This window comes from Phycodurus eques, chromosome 19 (assembly GCF_024500275.1).
Source record: "Phycodurus eques isolate BA_2022a chromosome 19, UOR_Pequ_1.1, whole genome shotgun sequence".
Lineage (NCBI taxonomy): Eukaryota > Metazoa > Chordata > Actinopteri > Syngnathiformes > Syngnathidae > Phycodurus > Phycodurus eques.
Window position 1 is genome coordinate 12,197,085 of NC_084543.1, and position 25,416 is coordinate 12,222,500.

Genomic DNA, 25,416 nt, shown 5'->3' on the forward strand with positions numbered 1-25,416 from the left:
TTCGTCTCCCATCTCCACTCTTACGCTGCCTCCGTGTTTGCATTAATAAAGCACACTAATGCAAACTGGATGTGGAGTTATAAAATAAGGAGCTGTATGTATATTTGATTGCTTTATGGGCCTTTGACCACACATAGAAGGCATCCTCCGCTGCTAATATGAGCCTTTTGTGGCTTGGCTATCGTCACATTAAAAAAACTAAAGAATATAATGGAGATCCTCTTTAAAAGAAGCACAAAAGTACATTCTGGAATATTCTTTCACAACCCTTTCGCCCTTTTTTTCACTCCACATAAATACATGTGAATACAGAAACAGGCATGAACACATTATGGTGGCAATAGAAGTACCGTATAGCATAGTAGTTACTGTAAGTATAGTGGATAACTCACTGAAAGTTTATTGCTTAAGTATCATGTTACGCATGTAATATAAGAAAAACACCACTTGATTAATCAACTTCAGTGGCATACACAATCCTAAATTGGATTAAAAAAAAACCAAATCTTTTCCCCTTCTTCATTGACTGTTTTCAGTGTCGGGGCGGCACGGTATAGACTGGTTAGCACATCTGCCTCACAGTTCTGAGGACCGGGGTTCAAATCCCCGGCCCCGCCTGTGTGGCGTTTACATGTTCTCCCCGTGCCTGCGTGAGTTTTCTCCGGGCACTCCGGTTTCCTCCCACATCCCAAAAACATGCGCGGTAGGTTAATTGAAGACTCTAAATTGCCCGTAGGTGTGAATGTGAGTATATGTGCCCTGCGATTGGCATGCGACAAGTTCAGGGCGTACCCCGCCTCTCCCCCGAAGAAAGCCGGATAGGCTCCAGCACGCCCGCAATCCTAGTGAGGATAAGCGGTAAAGGAAATGGATGGATGGATTTTTTTTTTTTTTTTTTTTTTTTTTTTTTTTAAATTAAAATATTTTTGTCAGGCGAGCTATGTCCAAAGAGGTGGCTGCTTGCCACCCGCAGGTCTCCTTTTCTTACATGAATTTCCACCAAGCGCACAGTGTCATCAAAGGATTGCTTGTTTCCAACACAAAGTGAATTAGGGAGTATGGTTCTGAAGCAGAAGTACATGTTTTGAATGACAATTCTTCCAGCCATTCGAAAATACTCATTACAAACATGGTATTATAGATTCTCGAACATGTTTTCAATGGTTGTTTGGCTAACTACTTTCAACAGGACATAAAGATGGTGCATCGAAATATGTTTCTGTACATTTTTGATCGTTCTATATTGCAATATTTTGTGAACCATTTGGGGAAGGCCCTTTTGTGTAAAAAGAAAGTTCTATAAAGCAATGCTGGAAGGAGTTTGGTATGGAAGAACTTGACATCAATCAATACTCTAAAATCCAACTTTTTCCCTCAAACTTGTCAGCTCTCAATGTTGTAGGCGGATGTCCTGATCCTTGACTCCGTACAGTGAATGTGTTGTGCATAGCCAGTGACGTGACAGCTGATCTGATTGACTTTTTGTTTTGTGGAGAGCATCTGCTTAATGCACTCCAGTGTGTCAAAACAACTGCAGGGGTCATGTCGCAACAGTTTGCAGGCTTCCTCCTCATGTTTAGTGCCGGGAGCTGAGATGCAGATTAGGGGTTTAAAAAGAGAGAGAGAGAGAGAGAGAGAGAGAGAGAAAGAGAGAGAGAGAGAGTGCTTGGATGCTTGGAGATAAGTTTGCATGATTAAAGGCGATCTAATCAACTTGGACAAGTTTTGATGTCAGAACTTATTAGCTCCAACGCACTCAGTGGGTCTGGGTTGAAGCGAAGCTGGCGTGTGACTCACATACTACTGCGATGTTGAAAAGCGTTGACAAAAACAACATCCTCTTCGCTGTGTTGTTGTTCCGAATGCATCGAGCGAGGAGCAGGTGGTGCTGATTGAAAGCCGCTGTTAGCGCCAGTGATTGGATATGTCTTAATGTCAGAGTGAAGTATAACGACTTTGCCTATTGATTAGATAACATATGCACTTGGTCATGTTTGTTTAGGAATTCGGGAAGTTGAACTTCTTAATTTAGGTTTCGCGCCACTTGCTGTGAGTCGACTGCATTTAAATGAAAGATGCACAAACTTGGGATGTTCTTCTCATTGTTACTCGATGAGTTGTGCCTGCGCTACTTGAAGTTATGATCAAGTCATCAACAATAACTTTGAAACTTAGTTTTTTGTATCAGTTGTATTCAACATACACACTAACTGTGATACAGTCAACCCATCATATACAGATATGGCATGAGAAAATATACCTACTCACTGACGCCTAGTTGGCAGTAGGAAAATGGGGTGAACGCAACAAAACTGGCTTCCATGGCAGACCGTGGCCCAAACCATAGTGCGCTTTCGACCCTCGGGGACTCAGTAGCCCCTTCCCACCACGACCCACTACATATACTGTAGTAGACTGTGAGTAATCTTCGGAAGACTTGAATATGGAGAAAAAAAAAATGACCAAAATCCAATGGCACACGACATTTCAGGTAAACGGGGCTGCTGTGGCCGCCGGGAACATACAGTAGTGTGAACGTAGCATTAGTGCCATTCTAGTTATATGTGATCATTATGGCATTGCTAAAAACAACAAATCGAATGGTGACCTAAGAATTTTGCACAGCACTGAATGTATATTAAGTTATGGGTAAGGGCATGTGAATTGTGTTTGACCTCCAAGCGACCAGCATCCAACTCCCTGCACTGTACTCTTGTATGCTGAAAAAAGACAAAAACCTAACAAAACAAAAACCAGCACCATATCTGTATCAGTAATTGTACTATTACATATAATAATAATAATAACGTTCGGTTTTGTTTGATTATGTTTGTTATTATGATTGTAGTTTGCAGTGGTGTTGATCTGCACTGTGTTATGCTGAGATAATTGAACTATATGTGATACTGGCTTTATCTACGTATTTAACTACATGACAAATATACAGAATATTAGAAACATCTCTCAGTATGCTGCATTGCAGCACATGCTTTTCCACCACTACACACAACCACAATAATCAACACATTGTTAAATGACCTCTTGACATTGCAGTCCATTTTTCTTTTTCTTATCTTCTATCTCATTCTGTCCATCTCTCCCTCTGTCATCATTCCTCTGGCGTTCCCCCGATCTAAAATCGGAAATCTCTAAATTACACTTGTTAATAGGTCACGGCGGCACCGTTTTCCCTTCACCTCCGCACTCGGTCCCTCTCTTTTTTTTAATTTACTCTTAGATACAGAGAATATTTCATTTGACACTAAGTGAAATTGTTCCTCAACTCTTGAAATGAGAAAAGAAATCTGCTCTCCTCTGCTCTGCTGTACCTTGTTCTCCAGATGGGAACATCCATTCTTAATGCTAATTTTAACACACTACTACCCATTGCCCCCTTCAGGCATGCACACAAGCAGCACTGGACACTAAAGTGAATAATACTCTCCTTTTGCTTTGTCTGAACACCTTTACAGAAATGTTGTCTGCTCTTTTTAATAAACACTCCAGAGACACCAACTCGCCATTAAAAATTACACCACACTGCGCCAACGGATCAGCAGATAATTAACATATTAATTCCGAGCTCAAGGATAAGTGCTTTGAACAAACAAGAACATCGCACAGAGGAAGCACAGCCTCCCTTTTGCTTTATATAGAATGTTTTGTCCCGTTTAATGGGATCTTGGCGTTATGTCATTAGTGCAGAGAGAAGATTGAGGAAAAAGACGACGTGATTTGTTGAATAAATGAAGAGCATGTTCGGTGTACTTAGTGTAGTACAGAACCAATCAATATGAATAAAAATAATCTCATTATTAGAACTGACAAAGATTCACATTACTTCTGGCCAGTCTGCCTGAATCCGACTTTCCTACCTTCTGGTTGTTCTGTATTTTTTTGTTTTGGCTTCTTGTAGCAACATTCTCATTTTCAAAACATGCCATTATGCAATAGAAAACCATCACGTAGCAATTAAAAAATAAATAAATAAAATAAAAAGTGGCTTGTTGCCCTCCCCCCTGATCCAAGCTTCTTCCATTTTTCTTCTTCTTTGTATTTCTGGGCAGTCTGGATGCCCAGTGGCATCGTGCTGCCTCTCACAGGTCAGTCTTGGTACTTAGACCGACGTCTGGTTTGAGGCAGGACACTCGTGATGATCAGTGGTGAATGTGTGTGGTGTGCTATGTTGGTCATCTAAAATACAACACACGCACACACACACACACACACACACTCTGTCTCTCTCTCTCTCTCTCTCTCTCTCTCTCTCTCTCTCTCTCTCTCTCTCTCTCTCTCTCTCTCTCTCTCTCTCTCTCTCTCTCTCTCTCTCTCTCTCTCTCTCTCTCTGATACAATGTCGGAAGCCGGTAAATTTGTGGGTTGACTTCAAAGCCCCCCCCCATTCCGTTTTTGCACACAACCGTGAAAAAGCCGACTTAGATGGGCAGTGCGAAAAGGGCTATTGTTAAATGCTGGTTGGTTAGTAGGTGGTTCATTTGCTCAATGCCAGCTGCAGACAGCTGCTTAAAATCAATATGTGTCTGTGATTGCCTTGAATGTGGGCACTCCACTGACACAATCAAAGCAATAATCAAAATGTTATTAAATGGATTTTCTCCAACTGGTCGCCAATGATGGGAAAATGAGAGCGAGTTAGTGGAAGAAAGATGGCGAACAAAGCAAGGCAATTGGCTGCTTAATTTTGCTGATGATTGTGAAGGAAGCAAACATTTTGTTGTGCGCTACTTTAACCAGTGTTCCTCCACCTTTTTTGACCTAAGAAACCAGAAAAATCTCACTGCACTCTACCAAACAAAAATGTCACAAAACGTATATATGCTGAAATCAATGACGATCTTGTCTCAATTTAACATTTTTCTTACTCTGAAGAACTTCCCCAAACAGATTAGAAAAAAAAAATGCTGTTTGTTACTATTAAAGAGATTAATTTTGTTAACCTGGCACCACATGCTAATAAAATGTCACTCTTTGTGTGGGCTAAGGGTGCTCTCATATGTGTAATTCGCTTTCTCTGCTCCGCATCAGATGATGAGTTTCTCAATAATTTCGCTGTCCCGCCCCTGTGTTCCCACAGTAAATATCTCATATCGTAGTTCGTTAAGAAAGTTCAATTTAAAGAGTGAAAGTTGTACATATTCTTAGGATAACACATAGGATAATACTTTTCAGAAGGCCTTTTCCTGCCTTTTGTTTTTCTATATTAAAAATCATTTTGTTTCTTATAGTATGCAATATTAAAATTTTTGGAGGTGGTGAATTTGGGATTACCGTTAGCTGGAAGCTATAATCATCAAAATTGTAAAAAATAAATAATTTTTTTCACTCTACTCAGTGACTATATAATATACGAGTTTAAACTCTTTGAATTAAACGACTTTAAGGTCCAATAGCATTTTATATATATTTGTATAGTCTTTGATGTCCTTTTATCGGGTTTGCATGGTAATTTGGGTTCCAAATGTCTAAGATGCAATTTTGTTCACGCTATTCTAGTTGGCGTTTTCCACCCGGCATTTGAGCTAGGCGGATTTCTCATTAATATTCAATATGTAAATAAGCTTTGTTCCGATTGGATAGCGGATATTTCTACCTTAAATATGGAAAACGGCGTTGCTCTTATTGGTCCTTGGTGACATCTCGCGGTCACCCTGCTGGTTGCTCGCTCAAAACCCGGAAATGCACTTTAGCGGTGTGTGAAAGTTTGTTTACAAAGTCCATCCATCCATCCATTTTCTGAGCCGCTTCTCCTCACTAGGGTCGCGGGCGTGCTGGAGCCAATCCCAGCTGTCATCGGGCAGGAGGCGGGGTCCACCCCGAACTGGTTGCCAGCCAATCGCAGGGCACATAGAAACAAACAACCATTCGCACTCACAGTCATGCCTACGGGCAATTTAGAGTCTCCAATGAATGCATGTTTATGGGATGTGGGAGGAAACCGGACTGCCCGGAGAAAACCCACGCAGGCACGTGGAGAACATGAAAACTCCACACAGGTGGGGCCTGGGACCGAACCCCGGTCCTCAGAACTGCGAGGCAGACGCTCCAACCAGTCGTCCACCGTGCCGCCTGTTTACAAAGTCATCCTCCGCAAAATGTGCCCAAACACACCACAATTCTGGTTCCGAAGTGCTTAGGAATTTCTTCCTCAATTTGTTCCTCAACTCCTCTGAGTTCAGCAGGTGATGCAAAGTTTAAGCTTGGCACAAGCCGCAGCGGCGTTGTTGCTCATCCTTTTTTCCTGAGATGAGTGGGCGTGTAGCAACCACGCAGTGGACAGGTACTTGAATAATTACTAACATTCTACGTCACAAAAACTGTTTATCACCTTTTGCATTCCATCGACAAACTACCTAAACCAGGTCACAGACTCATTTTGACCTGTTACGCATAAAACAGAGGAAAAATGTGAAATTGAATGGAAGGGAATCTTTAAATAAATCACCTTTTCTATGATATTATAATTTGTAGAGGTGCACCCTTGTTTCCTGAAAATGTCGATGCTTGTGAAACAGTTTAATTAGTTGTTATTGGCAAGGTGCTGGTACAGCATATGGTTTAACTTCTAATTACATTAGCATAAAACTAAATAGCAACTTATTAAAACCCCAATGTGCAAGCAGAATTTTATAGCCAGAAAAATAGGGGTGGACCATTTCCATGTTTATTTTTAATTTAAGCAGAAGTCAGTTTCTAATAGTTCAGTGTGAATTATGTCGATATTCCTGGCAATTCCCCATAAATATGGCTTCAGCTTGAACAGAAAACTTTCTTTAATTTTGTGTAGCCGAGGAGCTCAACGTGTACTTGTACACTTCTCAGCAGGATTTCTTTGCCCTTATATAAGCACTTCTCTTGACCACAGAAACAACATGTCATCTTCATGTAAAAACAGTCGAATTTCCATGCAGGCACACTCCGTATTTCATGCATTGCTAAACATAAATGCAAGCCTGCATGCAGCGTTACGAGATTTTATTTTGTCAGCCCCTCACATGGCTGCACGTTGTGTGCTTGTTTCAATTTGTAAGTACATGGATGAACACGCCACACGCAAGTAAACGGACATGCATTTTTCATGCAATTGGTTTGCTAAAAGTAAATTGTGTCGGTGTGTGTGCGCTGTCTTTGAATGCTTCATAATGCTTTTAATAGGTTGCAACAGATTGAACTGCAATGCTTTCCAGCGGAGAAATTTTTGGGTCACAGATTAGTTTTTTTACCACAATAATTTATTTTGATCAAAGGAGCATTTATTTGGTTTGCTTACATTGCTTGCACATGAATACCTGCTTGCACACATTGGTCTTCTATTCTTCATGGTTCAGTGAACGAAAAGACAACGATACAAACTGGTCTTATTGCTTAACCATGCCAGAGTACAGTAAAAAGAAGAAGACATCAAGCTGCTGTTCAAAGTAAACCGTTCTGTTAAATAGATGCACGAATGCTCTTGTGAAGGTGGAAATTCTGACAGTAAAATTCATTTCACAAAGTCTTTATTGCCATGTTTTTTCGTCTTTGTTGTTTGTCTTTTGAAGGGCCAAGGTTGGTTTTGTTATTTTTACAATTTACTAGGCAGTTACACAATCAGGATTTCTGGGGCCGATCACCGAATTTGAAAAAAACAATAACCGAACACTGATCCAATCACAAGATTGAGGAATGTGTCCATTTAAATGACCTCTTCATTTACTGTATATACTTATGTACTTAATTGCTCCAAACATTATATTTACAATAAATAATGTATCTTTGTTCCTCTATTTATGCCAGTGAGGCTTAGTGACAGACAGAACAAATGAATGGTCTTCTATTAGATGGCAGGAAGTAAATACAGTAATTAATGTATCCACTTTTTGTGACATTTTTGTTTGTTGGTGTGCCGTGAGATTTTTCAATTGTAGAATATGTTCCTTGGCGCCATAAAGATCGTGCATTCTAATCAGTCAGGTCAAACCAACATTACAACATGACAGAAATAATGGGTGCTAACTTACTGTAATTACTTTATTGTAATTAAGTTACTTCACCCACACCGAAACTTTAGAGCATGATTCGACAGAATGTTTACGTGCTACCATTAGCTTGCTAGGCTACATAACGTTTTGTTGCCTGCTTGCGAGCCGTATCGTATTAAAACTACGGGAACATAACATAAGAAAGCCTTAAACGAACGTCCTATCCTCTACTGAGCACCGGTGACCACCAACACACATCTTTCCCCATTTTGTCCTTATAATACAGTCTGCGCGATCCACTCGTGTTGTCGTCGCCACGGTAACGAGTGTAGCCGGTCGCATTTGAGTTGACAAGATAAGCCCAGTGATCGTAAAAAACGGGATGCGGTGGTATCGGAATACAAGATTTTATTGCAGTAGTCTGACATAGTCCAATCGTGAAAGAGAAGATTTGTCATTTAGTCTGATCCGGGCATTACGTGTTGTCTGTCTCAGACGAGTTGTCTGTTCCACACCGCCGACATGTTTTAAAAAAAAAATTTAATAACTTTATTGGCCGGCAGATATTTACAGTACTACGTCAAAAGACAAGCGACAAGACTAAAAATAAACTAGGTTTTGGATTCAAATATACTGTGCACGATCGCGACGCAAAGTAAATGTCTTTTGCGGACATTGATCGAATCGGCGAATTATGACATTAAAGCCGATCAGCATAAAATGCTAAATATCGGCCGATACCGATCAGGCCGATAAAATCGATAAAATTAGTCTACAATAGTAAATTGTAGACTAATTTACTATTTACTTCTTACAGTTATGGAAGTGCTTTGAATGTTAAAAAATGAGACGCAAGCCACCTTTACACTACGCCTACACTATTTGACATTAAAGGGGACATTTTATGGAAAAAAAGAGTTTAATTGCATGTGCAAACATATTTGGGACTCTTCAGTGCTTGGCCACCCACCAAGTGTGAAATTACACAACAAAGTACAGTAATACATTTTTTTGTGAGCTGCCTTTTTCAGATATACTGTAATGTCCGCAAGCACAACATTTGGATTATGGCCCGTTGGGCTAATTTAATTCGTACCGCCACCACATTAATTTTCTCCACCCAAGACTTGACCGAGCAAGGATCCACCATTTTCTTTTATTAGTAAGCAACAAACGGACTGCACACTAAAAACCAGTATCATGTCAAAGTTAAAACCTAACCAACACAGATACATTTTGACTAACAGCATTGGGGATATTTGCGTGGCCCTGTGTCCGCTGTCATGTGGATCTGCTCACTAACTGATGTGTAATTTGGCGGCTTGGTAATGAAGTGAAGCCAATGTTTTGACTTTTTTTTTAATCTCTGCTCTTATTTTTCTGAAAGTAAAATTCTGATTAAGGGTTGAAAACAACTCCGTCATGGCAAACGCTATAGTAGGGGGCACAGTGGGTAGTGGCTCATTTGCTAGAGACCGCCCACTAAACAAAAAAGGTTGATATACCTGTGTACTGTAATTCTTGACCCTTAGAGTATTTTAACAGAAGCATATCGCAGCCATTTTAAGAACTATATTAATTTGTGATTTAAATTTTTTTTTTTTCATTTTCGTCTCTTTTAAGACTGTTTTATCAGTCAACATATTTTTACACTTAGTTTTGTATGTATTTTCTTAGTTTTATCATCACTGGGTAACATATTTTGACACTTGTATGGCCATTAAGATTGTACAAATGGAATATTGCCATTATAATTAATAAAGGTTCTATAATACGACCATTTTACCTTGGACCAGAACATCTGTTTCCAAATCTGAGGATGATGAGTGTCCTTGATCAGATTGCGTTGGATTTTAGAGGTTCCACTATTTGTGAGTAATTTGAGCATTTCCTTCCCTACCTTCCCTTCCGTAACAGCTAACTTAACGGCTAACGTTGACATTTACAATGAATAGCAGCGGAATACATCAGCTACCATGATGCAACAAATCAACAAGGATTTGCTTGTGCTTGACAAATATTCTGTTTCAATAATGTCTTGTAAGAAGAACAAATTGTAATTAACAGATTGGGTTTCACATCACAAAGCTAAATCAAGAGCAACAACTGCAATGAATCGCATGTAGCTCTGTGACCTGTTAACTCGTAATTGGTTCTCTTCATGTGAAAAGTCCCTGTGACACATGCATACTGTAATCAGTTTTGTTGTCCCTCAGATTATGTGAATATTGGATGATGCTACACACCTTCACCTTCGTCATTAAGATTTAGTAACTCATGTCACTATGCATAATCCCAATATTGATCTCGCACCCCTCCCGTCATATCTTTTCCATCAAAAGCATCCGCGTGACTCTCGTCACGCTGGGAGGCGTGAAGTTTAAATAGAGGCGGAAAGCTTCAGATTAGAGCAGATGATAAAATGAAACTTTAATAATCCCCGTGAGGAAACTGGGTCACTGTTGAAGTGTGGGAACAGAAGACGAGAATAGAGCAAATGGAGTCCTGAAGGTAATGCGAGGAATTACAATCGAAGCACAAATTATATTGTAGTGAGAAGAAAGCAAGTGAAGACGTGTGTATGACATGTTTAGGGTCTCCAGTCGGAGTAGAATTTGTACATATAGTATTTATAAATGCAGATCCTGGATTCAGTATCTAACTTTATCAGTCACTTCAGGGTCATGGGTGAGTTGGAGCCTATCTCAGCTGTCTTTGGGTGAGAGGCACGAAAAAGTATCGACAAACAACAATTCCCACTCACATTCATACCGAGGAGGCACTTTTCATTTAACTTGCTTGTTTTTATAACGCGGTTGAAAACGAGCTGAGATTCGAACCCGAAACCTCCGACTGTGAGGCAGGCAACAATAACCATAAACTACACTGCGTAGAATGCATCGATAGCCAAAGTGCAAATCCTCCATCTGTTGGGAGGATTTTCTGGCAGATTTCACAACAACCGAGAAAAGTTGTCCATTTCCTGTATTCTTAATGCATAATTTAGTTAAATGATCTATGAACAGTGTATTATGTATTGGGTATTATACCAATTATTTCTGTTTTGTTTTCACAAAAAAGTACATATTTCAGAGTTTTTTGCTTTTGCCCTTGAGCTGCTCTTTTGGGCACAATGGCAGACCGATTTAACCACTACGAAAACAAATACTGTTTTCTTTAGTCAGTGTAAATCAAACATATTTGTCTTCAGTCCTAAAATGAACATAACAGCAGCCAAATGAAGGCATTAGAGGGGGCGGCAATATGTTGATCCACATTTTCTAATTTGTTTGTTAATCCCTGATGGAGAATTGAATTATTGTGAGCCTCCACACTCGAAGCATTTTCAAGTACTCCCAAGTCACATGAATATCGATTTTGAATAGTGCAGCTTTCTTGTTGTCACATTAATTTGCCACTTTGTACCAGTGAGAAACAAAATGAATGATGACTGCTGCAAATTAAATTTAGGCCCGGGATATTGATTTGCATGTATTCCCCCCCCGTCGTCGTCCTCCCACATTCCCAAAACTTGGATGGTATGTTCATTGAAAATTCTAAATCATAGATTTCAAACTCAAGGCCTACGGGCCAGATCCAGCCCGCCATGTCATTTTACGTGGCCTATGAAACCTGTCCGCAATTGTTTCCTTGATGCGGAGTAAATGTTCTTTGCGGTGATCGGATCGATGAATTATGACATTAAAGCCGATCGAGATAAAATGCTAATTATCGGGCCGATACCGATCAGGGTGATCAGATCGGTGTAAAGTCTAACAAAAACACACACACAACATTAGCTCTGAGAATTTCTAGTGCAATTTTTGCCCCTTGTGCTTGTTGTCTTGTGTAATAGGAGCAAGCCAGGCTGGTCTCCCCTTCGCTTATGTACTTCCGCAACACACACAAAAGGCTGCTGTTATCTGAGGGAGGGGAACGCGAGAAATGAACTATGAACGATTAGAAAATCAAAGAAGATTGCTTTTGATTAGCACTAGTTAATTAACTCAAGCCAGCTGCCTGCCTGCTCCCTAGCCAGCCCATCAACAATGCACGGCCTGTCTGCGTGATTAAACCAGCGTTGTGTATGGGCGCGCGTGTGTGTTTTTGATTACTAGCGTTCTTTTGTTAAATATGGGTTTGCCCTTTCTTCTTGTATTCAGTCCTGTCATTTTATAATGAAAAACAGATTCATTTAGCGTGTGTGTTGCATGTACCTTTCTGTGCAAAACAAATATTCATGGTGGAAATTGGCTGGCCTTCCCCATATGCATGATTAGTGACACGGGACCGCTGATGCACCACGACGCAGTGTGCTGCCAAGTTTAATAGAACAGCAGTGAATGATTGATAAGGTGGAAATAAGGGATTGGAGATGAGAAACACACAAAAAAGAGAAATCGGAAATCAAGTCGTAGGGAAGAGTAAAGATGAATGAATAAAGTGTAACACCGGCGTTTCCCTTTGTGCGCCTCAGATGCTGGCATGCATTTATCTGAGGGAGCTACGGACAGGACAATGTCCCACTTGGGCGAGTTCTGTCTGCTTTCACACACGTTAGTGTGTCAAAATCGACATTCCTCCATTAAACTGCAATGGACCCCTGCTAGTCCCAGGGTATACAGTCCAGTCCCACACGCATAGGATGAACCGCGATATAGCAGGGGGACACTGTACTATGAGCATGTATTCTTACGCCGCTGCACAAACGCGTTCATTGTGCGCTGTTTCTAACCTTGAAGCTGTATATCCTCATATGGGCACATTGTATTTCTAGTTCCCATTGTTGAAGAAAGTATAAAGTACTATTTCCCTGAACACTGCTATGCGAAAGCAGTGAAGTACTCTTCTTCTTGCCTGACTTTTGGCTACGTATACAGCAATGTAATGTGCTCTAGCCTCCCCTGGGGTGCAGGTAAAGTACTTTTTCGATTGTCACATGAGCATAAAAAAACAAAATTAACCAATGTCAATAGTAGAATGTAAATGCAATAGAACTTTCATCATGTTAACATGCATGTAATGTGATGAAGCATTTTGCTTTGAATGAGTACCCTCCAGTGTACACCTCATATTTGTGCTCTCTTTACAACCCTTGCAGCTTGCAAAATAGCCTTTAAAAAAAAAGAAAAAGAAAAAGAAAGGTGGGGGGGGGGGGGGGGGAACAACAACAAAAAACAAGAAAAAGCAAAATGTAACCCCAGAATGAATCTTTTGATGTTGTTGGCCAAGCTGAGGTCTCGTGTGATTTCATGCATGAGGGCGGTTTGAACCCTCAAATCTTGTGGAACTTTAGAGCCACAAAGTGTCAAACGGGTTGTTGAATTCTAAATTGTGGGACCTCAGTTGTTTTACTTTTGAGTTTCCAGCAGTATTTGCATTAAAAAAGCATGGATGGAATGTAAGTCTGCAACTTAGATTACTTACAGCAACTTACAGTTTTCCTTGCTCTTCTGGATCATTTTCCTAATTTTTGAAAAAAATAATGTGTGTTCCTTTGGTCGGTAGCACGGAAGGATTTTTAGGTTGTCATGGTTTTTGACTGTGGGGATTCTTCATCTGATCAGCTGCTGTATGTGTGATGACTCAAGAGGTCAAACTGAATCAAGGTGTCTCCTCTCATCTTTCTGTGCGTGTATGTCCGGCTCGTGTCAACAAGTAGATCACACCACCAGAAAATCATCAGAATGTCATCGGTATTGGTCACAGTTGCGCTCTCTTGATGTCTTGACCTGCAGGCTGCTCAATGAAAAACACTTTGGGAAAGCTTGCTGTGATGCCTTCCCGCCTACTCTGCTTTTTTGGGGTTACAGTAAAAGAAAATCTACAACTCGAAATAATCTATTGTTAGTTTCTCCTTTTGTTTCAACTCCGGTTGAGAGGGGAATAACCTTGTGTGAAGTAATCAGTGCCCCCCATTAATGACCTTCTTGCTTGCTTTTTGTGTCTTTGTTCCACTTAACAATCTACTCTCTTTTGTACTTGGTTGTTCCTGAGGTGTGGCAGGATTTATCATATCAATAATCAATTAATGGTTTGAATAATTCTGTCCTGAGAATTTGAAGCCAATCGGCAATGTTCTTATCATCTGGCGGCAATACAGCCACAACGGATTTCACTGTGCAGCCAATTCGTCTGCTGTCTAAACGCGCTAACATAGAACTGGAAAGGAATCAAAGCGTTGCCTGTCCCATATTGTGTGTTTTCAACTGCACGACTGTTGTTGATATGCTCAACCTCCTCAACAATAATTAATCATCTAGAGTTACTTAACTTTGGCATGTGCATTTAAATGTGAAAGCATAAATAAAGTAGACCACCCAAAATATCTGCCTGAACAGATTTAGACAGCACCTGAAGGCGGATTAATGGTGTTTATTTACTTTGCTCTTTCCGTAAGTCTTCTGTCCTGCAGCTGGTTTTATCGGCCTCTTGGTTTAATCAGTTCGTTGGTCTTTCTCCTTCATCTGAAGTTGATTTCAGTTTTCGTAACAAAAATTGTTGCGCTATTTATTGCCATTTTCCATGTTAAGAAGTGTGTTTAGTTTCTTTCATATATAAAGGACAGTTAGGTAATCAAATTCACTCACCAATGAAATAACGTAGACATCCTTTTTTATAAATCAGTGTTGGGAAGAGTCTGCCCAGGCCAGCTAAACTGTATGTTTTAATATATGTATTATTTATGCATTATTTAGTTAGTTTAGTTTAGTTTGCTGTGTGGGGTTTCTCCGGCTACTCCCCTTTCCTCCCACTTTCCAGAAACCTGCGTGAGCTTAATTGAAGACTCTAAATTGTCCGTAGGTGTGATTTGTGAGTGTGAATGGTTGTTTGTCCCGATGTGCCCTGCGGTTGGCTGGACCCTGCCTCTCGCCCGTAATCAGCCTGTGTACCACGTGAGGATGAGCGCGACAGAAGATGGATGGATGGGTTTACAGCTTGAAACTTTGTCCTTCTGTTGCTATGATACATTGCTGTGTTCTACCTATTTTTGAGACAATTTTCTTTGTGGATGCCCACTCGAGAGTAGCTCATTATCACACTCAAGTTAGATCAATGTCTCGAGGGGTGGAAACACTCAGGTGAGCACTCATGAGATGCAGCCACACTCACACAAACACACACTTGTACACTTGGTGATCCCGATGCAACACATTGCTCACGGACAGCCCGACATTTCATGGCGCACAACACAGCTGTTGGGGAATGACGCTCAGTTAGTTTTGTTATTACACACCAGCTGTCAGCCCAATTTCCTTTAGCCAGAAACATCTGTGGTGTCATCCCCACCCCTATCACACACATTCATACGCGCACGCACACACACACACACACCTCTCTTTCTTGTTTGTCCTGCATCACTTAATACTGACAGCCGATTAGTGGTGACTTGTGCACCACGCTAAGAGATGTTCCTAGCAGGAATGGCAATTTGACTACATTTTCCTGGAACACTTAAAGAGGGAGTTTGGCGTTTCAAAACTGCTGGCAAGATTTGAATGTAACCTCACTTCCTGGAGTCTCTAACCAAAGCCACGCCCCTCGCTGATGTGCACCAGACATGCACTGTATGTGATGTACACTGTAAACAAGTCAACTTTAGTCACAGCTGCTAATTTGGTAGTATGACTGATTTACAATAGAGTTTTACACTATTTTACACTAAATGTTATAGGTTTTAAGTTGTATTTTTGGGAATGTGCAATCAACTTAAAATTAAAAAGAGGTGATAAATTTACCTGTCGAAGCAAAAATGTTGGTAATTGCGCGACGCTTTTGAATCCTTTCAGCTGCCGGTGGCCCCTCCACCTCTGAAAGTCAGCTCCCTTATTCGCTTATGTTTTGTCTCAGGATTTCTCGAATTTCTTTTATTTTTTTTGAAACTTTTGTTGCTAACCGCAGGTGAAGATTCAGCCATAGATTTAGCAAAGCTTCTCAAGTCCAACGGAACTAGTAACAGTGGAAGCCGAAGGGAAGTGTCCACAAGCGCATGAGACTCAATGACGCCTTATCGATCACACCTGTTTCTGATTGGTTGTTTTTCCTTGGGCGTGGTGGTTTCTTAAAAGTGAGGGAATATTCCACTCCTTTTAACCTCAATTGCTGGGAGACAATAACTAATCAACAATCAGTTCCACACAATTGATATTTGACACTCGATCCTTTTATTCTGCCCATTTCCTCACTTGTAGTAGTTTGCCCCTCACCGTGCGCTAACTAGGTAACATATTAGGCAGACTCCTCACTATGATATAGTATAACTGACAGCACTGCTAAGTAAAATTTATTTTAAGTTACCTAATTTTCTCCGCTCTCCGAGCGTGTCTTTCCATCTCTGCCTTCAAGCTCCGGTGTGTCTGTCTGTGTCAGCGGGGTGCGTTGATGTCGAAATTCCAAAGTTAATTTTCTTCTGCGGTGTTGAAAATCCAATCAAACCGTTGCCCACCTCCTCCTCTGCGAAAACAGAGCGCTCACATTTCTGCCAAGTCGTAATGTTCTCTTTTTTTTTTTTTTCCACAGAGGGAACCCTATTAGTTGATGTTTATGAGCTTAGAAACAATGCTTTAGGCGCTGCCATGATGACTTAAGCCTGTGAGCGAGCTTCAGTAGCTACAAAGAAACAATGAGCTCTGTCTGAGAGGAAAGTCTGCGTAGAAGAGGCAATGGAGTCAGAGGTACATTTATCATCTTAATAGAAATGACAGGAAGGGAAAAAAGTGTGAGTGTGTTTGAGTGGTGACTTACATTGTGGCATTGTGTACGTACAAAGAAAAAGAGGATTTGTGTACTTAAACATCTTTGAGTGTTTGCTCGTAGAGCCCTGCGCGATTGTGTTTGTGACTCTTTTTTTTCCCCTGTGTGACATTCATTCAGTGGAACTGGGAGTGGAGGCCCTTGAGAGGCTGGTAGCATGTGTATTATACAGACCTGTTCCCTGTGCGCATCATTCACTTGAATCTTGATCAATAGAGTCAAGCAGCTGCAAGTGTTACAAGGTAACAGAGAAGCATTGGTGGAAATCTGGTTTTCACGATAATTGTCAGGGACAGAGTCCTTCCTCCAAGTGTGTGCTATATTTGTTCATCATCTCATTCAGTTTTTTTTTTTTTTTTTTTTTTTTCCTTCTGAGCTTTTCCTCAATAGGTGAGCTCGAGCCTACCCCAGTGAACTTTGGGCAAAAGGCGGGGAAAACCCTGCATGGGTTGCTGTTTTATTTAATTTTTAAATGTTCTCAAATGTGTCCGCAATGTTTTTCTGTCTCGTGCAGCTCTGTCAGTATTACCGACGAGTGAAGAGAGCACCCCTGCCCCTCAGAGCAAATGCATGGGCGACATCGAGGAGTTGGCAGCCAGCTATGAACGTAAACTCATAGAGGTGAGTGCTTTTTTTCTTCTTCTTGTTACCACTCACTACTGACTTACTTATGTACTAGTACTATGTAAAAGGATGGAGGCAGGCTTAAACCTTGATGAAGTCACATTTTAAAATTCTTAAATGGGACATATTTTGGAAAATTTACTTTAATTTGTGGAATACACTTATTTGGGTCTCTTGAGTGCCTGCAAGGGTGAAATTAAACAACCAAGTAAATCTTTTGTTTGCTACCTAAATTGGAAAATGTATATCTGAGCCACTTCTGCCATGCTGTAACATAAAGTTGGGGGTAATTTACGTGATAACTGCCCCCACACCGTGCTACTCCGCCCATGATGTCATCAGTTAGGCTGGGTAACAATCCAGAGCTACTTTAAGCAATAGCCGCTATACAGTCTGAAACACTATTATGCAGAAGCACTATCATGCACAAGATTTTATTTTTTTTTTCAACAGTCTGGGCTCAACTACCACACGTAGAAAGAAGTCTCTTTCATCATAATGCCAGGGCTGCGGCCCCAGTTGTCTTGGTTTGAAAGCTGGAGTCGTCGTGGCACCAGCAGCATCTGGGGTGGGTGATACAGTCACTTGAGACAAAGCAGGCCCATCAACATGTGCTAGGAAAGAGTGGAAGAATAATTCTTGATTGTGACAAAAGAAATGTCACTGACGTGTTATCGAAATGCCTGGGAACTGTTTTAAATTGTGGGGAAAAAAAGCATAATACAGTCAAATTATCGCTCAACACACAATTGCTCTTTTCACGTACCAAATAGCTTTTAGCACATACAAAGGGATGTTTTAAGTGAATATCAACATACTGGTTATGTGTGATATTTATGCCAGGTTGGCATTGCTTTTATTTTATTTTTTATTTTTTTGTGATGGCTCAAATGCTCATTTAGTCATAATGCAGTTATTTTCAAATTAGCGCAATCATATTACTGTCTGCAGCCTTCTTTGGGACTGTGTTGTTATTCCATTACTTGTGGGTGGTTGCACTTGTGTAATGTTGTTTGCAGTGTATTTTAATTAGGTTACTGGGTATAATATTACCATATACATGGTTAATTACGTGTTCTATTCACTGCGAGACGGACCACTGATGTGCTAGATTTACAGAGACTATGTTTATATGGGTCTGTATTATGTGTTCTGAATGTGATTAATTAATCCGGTGCATTATAATTTACTTTCTCATTGTTTTTGCCCCATCTACGCTTTAATTTATTTATGCACATATGTTGTTCATATTTAATGGCGTTTACCTACTTATTTGTCCATTTGCTTGGCTGTCAGTCACAATTTCCCTCTGACAGCGAGTAAAGAGTATAAAGAGGCAAGATGCCAGTCAGGCATTGGTAACAGCAAGTGAGAACTTTTCTTATCCCTGTTTTTTAACACGTTGACTTGCATTTCAACAGTAACATGTCTCCTTGTACTCTGAAATGAAAGCACGGAACGAATAAACAATTCAAGTTAGAAAAGAAACCATCAAATCAATTTACTTTTCAGTCATTAAAGTAGCCACCTTAGGCAGCTATAGCAGCTGAACACACTCGTGGCCATTCGTTCAACAATGGAAATCAAATATTCTTCAGAAAATTCTTCCCAGAAGTTCCAATAAATGTGTGGCACTTGTAGGTTGCTTTTTATGCCCTCTTTTGTCCATTTCATCCCAAATTAGCTCGATGGGGTTAAAGTCTGGAGACTGTGCTTGTTCTGTGTATTACTTAAATGTAGATTATTTTTCAGTCTTGGGTAACGCTACTTTTTAAAATTTATTTATTTATTTATTTTTATATATAAACCTCTGGCATTTCACTACTTATCTTAATTTGTACCATCAAGCTAGTCATTGGACTTGAACTGCTTGAATTTCAATTAAATAAAAGGACAAATTTAGGTGTTTTAAAACTTTTGACACACAGTGAAAGTTAATGTAGCTCCAATACGGGTACTTAAATTACAGCAAAATACGCAATACAAAAGGACTGGGGACAATCAATGCTTAATACATATTACAATATTGTCCTATAGAATAATGGTGCCAATGTGTTCCTCACTCCTCAGTTAGTTCCATCTCACGTACCAATATTTAACATATGAACTGATTTGTAAAAATTCTGAGGGGAAAAACTCTGCTTACTGCTCTTTGGGCCTGATTCCCCTGTTCTCGTTTACGTCCTTTTTTTAAGGACCTGACCTTAAGTGCTTTTTATTTACATGGACTTTCTCATCCAGACTTCTGACACACCCACCACTCTTAACACACCCCACACCACTCGTCAGATCACTCAGAATAATCTTTCAGAGACATCCGAGAATCTGGCATTTGCTTTCGAGGGATGCAGGGGAAAAGCTCAAATACTGTATGTCCTGATTTTCAGTACGTACCCAGCTTTCCAAAGATACTTTTGAGAATTCCATGCTTACGTCTTTGTGGGAACAATATGGGGTTTGGCACAATTCCATGTTTTCTTCCACTTCAAATCCCTGCAGGTGCACCATCACCTACAGTATACTATACGTTTCTGCCTGAGCTTTGTTTCTTTGCCTGTGTGATAATTCATAAATGATGTGATTTCCAGCAGTACCTGTCAACAGTTTTCTGGAAACGAGCACCCAAAAAATCTGACTGACCACAGTATTGATTTTTGGAAAATGTCACATTGAGGTTTGTTGGTTTCTAATGAGGCCTGCCAGACTCAGATAAATATTGGACTGTTTGCCTTCATTTACCAGGGAAACACAGCTGTGTTTATGAGCCGGCTCTGTTCAATGCCATTTATGTATCCCACTGATGTTGACTTTGTAATATTTGAGCCAGTTCTCTGGGTGCTCGGTGCTCTTTTCCCTGCATCCCTCTTAAAGTCCGTTCTCTACTATCAGACAGAACACAAGGACACCTGAAGGGGGTTAAAATGAAGGACTGGTCAGAGCAGTTTGTACTGGCCAGTCAATTGTTAAATAAGTGGTGTGATGTACCAGAGTGCTGATTATTTTTTCCTTGACATATCTTAACCTCTTCCAAAACCCAAATTTGAAAGGTAGAGTATAGAATGGAAAGGCAAAGGTACGTGGTACTTTACCTGACAGTAAATACATTTTTATCATTCAGTATTTGCGTTCTCCATGTTGGCTGCACTCAATATAATAATCTGAATAGCTTTTGGAAGTACACATGCTCCTCTCTCACTTTTGTCACCTTTCTTTCAGCTTCACGCCTCAACATTGACACTTACAAAATGATATAACGTGCAGGTGATGTGTTCACGTGCACGCGCATTCGACAGATGTGCTAAATCCCGCCTGACCTGCACGGGTGTGCGATCAAAGTGCTTTTTCAAAAGCTATTTGAATAGGAGGGCACGGCAACGTATCCCAGTGCATCGGCACCTGTCTCAAATTAGAGACGATGAGGAAGGGATAAAAATATGAAATGACAAAGACGGATTCATGCACAGAAAGAAAACAAGGGTAGAATTTTGCAACTCAAGGCAATGGAGAGATGATGACAGTCTTTTGTGAATCCCTGATGAAGACCATTTAGAAAAATATGGAATAAAAACAAAACAAAGTACATTATAACATGGGAAGCAACACAAAGCAAGTAATCTGGATCTTCAAGGAATTTCTATCCTACAAGAAAAATACTGTGTATTGGCCATGTCATGAAAGGTGGCAAAAACATGTTGGTTTACCTTAAATTGCAGAAGCATGGAGACTCTTTGGCTCATGATGTAATTTGGCCATCTTGTAATTTGGAAGGGTACTGGTTCAACACGTTGGACCCCGAGAGAATATCTAAGTGAGAAATTGAACACCTAATTGTGCCTGATGAAATTAAAAATCCAATTTTCCGCTTGAGCAGTTATAGCTTATTACATATATTTTTTCGAGCCCTTTTTTGAAGTCAATAATACAATTTTAAATGTCTGTGTGCAACTAGTTTTCCCTGATGATGAACAGCCAGTGGGTTATCCATAGTGCTTTTGAATTGATTTCTTTTGAACTTTTGGAGTCTTATGAAAATAAATGAAACAATTAGACAATTAACTGATGCAAACTCACACTTGAAATGATCACACAACTATTAGAGGTCTTTGAAAAGTCATGAAAAGTTCAACAAAATATTTTGGATAAAATGTGTCTGAATGCTTGCTATGCTACAGCATATCCATATCCATTTTCTACCGCTTATCTGAGATCGGGTCGCGGGGGCAGTAGCTTTAGCAGGGACGCCCAGACTTCCCTCTCCCCAGCCACTTCATTCCAGCTCTTCCGGTGGGATCCCGAGGCGTTCCCAGGACAGCCGAGAGACGTAGTCTCGCCAAGTGTCCTGGGTCATCCCCGGGGAGGCGTCCGGGAGGCATCCGAATCAGATGCCCCAGCCACCTCATCTGGCTCCTCTCGATGTGGAGGAGCAGCGGCTCTACTCTGAGCCCCTCCCGGATGACCGAGCTTCTCACCCTATCTCTAAGGGAGAGCCCGGACACCCTGCGGAGGAAACTCATTTCGGCCGCTTGTAGCCGGGATCTTGTTCTTTTGGTCACGACCCACAGCTCGTGACCACAGGTGAGGGTAGGAACGTAGCTCGATACTCAACTCACAAATTGATTATACTGTATAAAGTTTATGATGGGGTTCTGTTCTAAGTCTACAAGTATCCTATACCAGTGTGTGCTGTAACCATTATATATATATATATATATATATATATATATATTAGTCTTCATTATCTTCAGACTTATTTTTCACTTTGTAAGTTTACATTTATGCATTCTTACGATACAGTAAATGATCCATTTGATGCATACATCAGCCCACTTTAGTCGAACCTGAACACAATGCATTCTTGTCATCCTCCAATTTTTTTCGCATAGGAAACAATGTAAATGGAAGTAATCTGTTCCAAAGTCAAACTGCCGCAAAAAAATGTAACTGCAGAGGCAGTATTTTCAGGTAACGTTTTTTACAATACTTACAAATTGAAAATATGTTGACCGTGAATGATAATTAAAAAAAAAAAATTACACTTAAACACATTACAGATTAAATATTTTAACATTTTTAAGTTACTGTTTAGTCCAATTAATAAACACTTGTTGAGGTTGTAATTTACGGGTTCTATTTCTGTATTTAACACATACATAAGGCGCACCGCACCGTATTATTGGGCGCAGGCATTGTAAAACATACGGTAGCATGGATGCCCGCTAAAACAATGTTTTTAAAGAGGCAGCGGGAGCAAAACTGAGTTCGGTTGTACTTTATTAAAGTATTTAACAATGTACTCACGTTATTTTTTTTAATCAATCCTCATCCACAAATCCATCAAAGTTCTCATCTTCTCTATCCGAAATGAACAGCTGGGCAAGATCTCCAGCAAACACGCCAGGTTCCCTCTCGTCATTGTCAGAGTCAGTCTCGTTGCCGGGGGGCGGCTCAGCAATGTTGCCGGATTTCGCAAAAGTCAAAGCAAATACCTTAGCCCAAGCATCCACATTCCATTAACATATAGTGGAGTAACTCGCCTGCCGTAGCCCCCCAGTCTCTCATGAACGGAACAGAGGATAGGACCCAAAATGCACGACTCCAATGGACAGTTTCAAAAAAAGAGAGGTTTAATAAACGAGCAGAAGTCGGTACACAGGTAGGCAATCCGAAAAGGCAATATCCAAAGTATCCAAAAAACGTGAGGCAAAGAGGCAAGGTCAATAAGCAGAACAGGGTCTAGTTTTAGTATGAGTCGGTGACGTGGAAACAAGGTACAACGAACTGGCGACCAGAAAGAATGAGACAGGAGGTTAAATGCGTGGGGTAATTACGGTAAACGAGGCACAGGTGGGGAAGCTGCACTCAGGAGCAGGTGTGTACGAGACAGGGGGAAGACAACAACCCTAACACACACCTATGACACCCAGTCTTAGTTGCACTTGGTTTTTCACAGCGGCTGTGAGATGGGCGCGCATGGAGTCACAGATCAACAGGGACGGTGACGCGTGGAAAAAACCATCTGGTCGCTTTACGTACACCTCACTCAGCCACTGTCATTTTCTCCTCGTCCATCCAGCCCTTTTGATTGGCCTTAACGATGACTGGCTGGAAACCTTTCTTTAGGCAGCGTTTTCCTCTTAAAAATCACCATCGGTGGCAGTTTCTGTCCATTACCATGGCAACCAAGCACAACAGTAAAAGCCGACTTCTCCTGCCCGTTGTGCCTATCGCTACCGTGGTGGTCCTCTTCTTCTCTACAGTGTGGTTCACCGGGATGTCGAAAGTGAGCGGCATCTCGTCTATGTTGATGTGGTTGGGCTGGATGTGTTTGTCGGCAATCTTTTTACTGCAGTAGGAGCGGAAGATGGCCAGCTTTTCCTTGTAATCCGCCGGACGTTGCTACGCCACGGTAGTCCTTTCTCGGATGGATATATGGCACCAAGACGGACCTCCCTGAAAATGCTCGATTTTTCATTTCTTCTGCAAGCGTTATTGCCCTCAGTCGAATGGTGACTGTAGAGATGCATCTCCCGGCTGTTCTTTGATCATTAATCCATTGCTCGAGTTGGTCTTCCAACTCGGGCCACCTCGCCTTATTGCCGCGGAAACTCAGCTTCGTCTTCTTGACTTGGCGAAGCTCGTTTTCCTGCTTCCTCCACTTGCGAACCATGGATTCGTTGATCTTGAATTCTCTCGTGGCTGCTCTGTTCCCATGTTCCTCCGCGTAACTGATAGCTTCCATTTTAAACTGTTGCTTCGTAAGCGTGTCTCTTCGTAGGTGCCATTTTCGGGGGTCCTTAGCCAAACCGATGCACATACCGGAACTATATACCTACTGGGGGCGTGTCTTTAGCGTCCTCCTTCACGCTCACCCTTCCCCCTTTACGTCCGCATGCTGTCCTCAGTCACGTCCGCCTTCCTCTATATAAGCAGCGTGTCGGCAGGAAATGCTCCCACTCAGTCAAGCGGAGCGCTCATCAAAGTCACACAACAACATTTACAGATGTTGGAACTCGGTGCACACATAAGGCGTGCCGCATTATAAGGCGCCCCGTCCATTTTGGAGAAAATGTAAGACTTTTAAGTGCGCCTTATGGTCGTGAAAATACGGTACTTCACCAAGTGGGGTTTTATAGGAGTTGGTGGAAGTAATTAGCTCAGTTCTCTTTGTCTGCCCATGACTTCATCAGTGGTGTGTACAGGGATCTTTGGTTTACAGCAGTTCCGTTCCTACGGTGGCGACATTACCTGAATTTGTACATCAGAACCTATGCTAACGCGTTTGTAAAGTCATCATCCAAAGTACTTTTGGCCTTTAAGCAACGGATATTTGAACACAAATGGCAAGAAAATACAATAATACTTACTCACAGGCATTCTCTATTCTCTTTCTTCTGTGAAAAAATCACTCATATGACTGTTATTCCAGCTTACTTTTTTGTCATTAAAGTTGGTAAGGGTAGAACACGAAAAAACACAGATACGCACCCAAAAACTGATGAATCAAAACACACTTGTGAAGTTAATCATTTACATACTCAAGGGTTTAAAGTCTCATGAGATATACTTACGTCATGTGAAATGTCAAGCGTGGTGAAGGTTCGAAGGTCAAAGCTTCAATGAGTCTTTGGTTAAATTTCTAAAATTTCATGGGCTTTTAAATGTGGAGGGACCATTGACCTTACAGTCCAACCAACGCTGACTTTGTCTTCTAGTATGTTCCACTAAGCTTGTAGAGCACATTACACACTCATTAGATGTTATAACCAAATTCAATTCATACTGCAGATGTCTGACAAGTATTCCATTAATGCAATCTGACAACATTAAACATTCTGTGACTCGGCATTTACATTATCAGCGCATGTAGTTCCGTATCATACTTACTGTACGTCTCCCTCATGTCTTATGATAGTAGTAAACGGTAGCTAGCGCAATTTAGGTCAGAAAGTTTCAGCGGGAGTAGGGATTCCCCCTTTGATCTACAAGTTCATCAATTAACCATAAAACATTTGAAACAAGAACAACAATCACAAGATACTGAGAGAACATGATGTACATAT

General features: G+C 40.9%; 1 protein-coding gene across 3 annotated transcripts in view; it reads left to right on the plus strand.

Moving 5' to 3' along the window:
* snx29 (sorting nexin 29) overlaps nt 1-25,416 on the plus strand; it is a 128,647-nt gene that overhangs the window by 45,691 nt on the left and 57,540 nt on the right. For all 3 annotated transcript variants that reach the window (XR_009770407.1, XM_061706187.1, XM_061706188.1), the window contains exon 15: nt 17,247-17,353. Coding sequence is in view for 2 of the 3 variants with exons in the window: in XM_061706187.1 (XP_061562171.1) it covers nt 17,247-17,353 (107 nt within the window). In the remaining variant the exon portion in view is untranslated. The remainder of the gene's footprint in view (nt 1-17,246; nt 17,354-25,416) is intronic.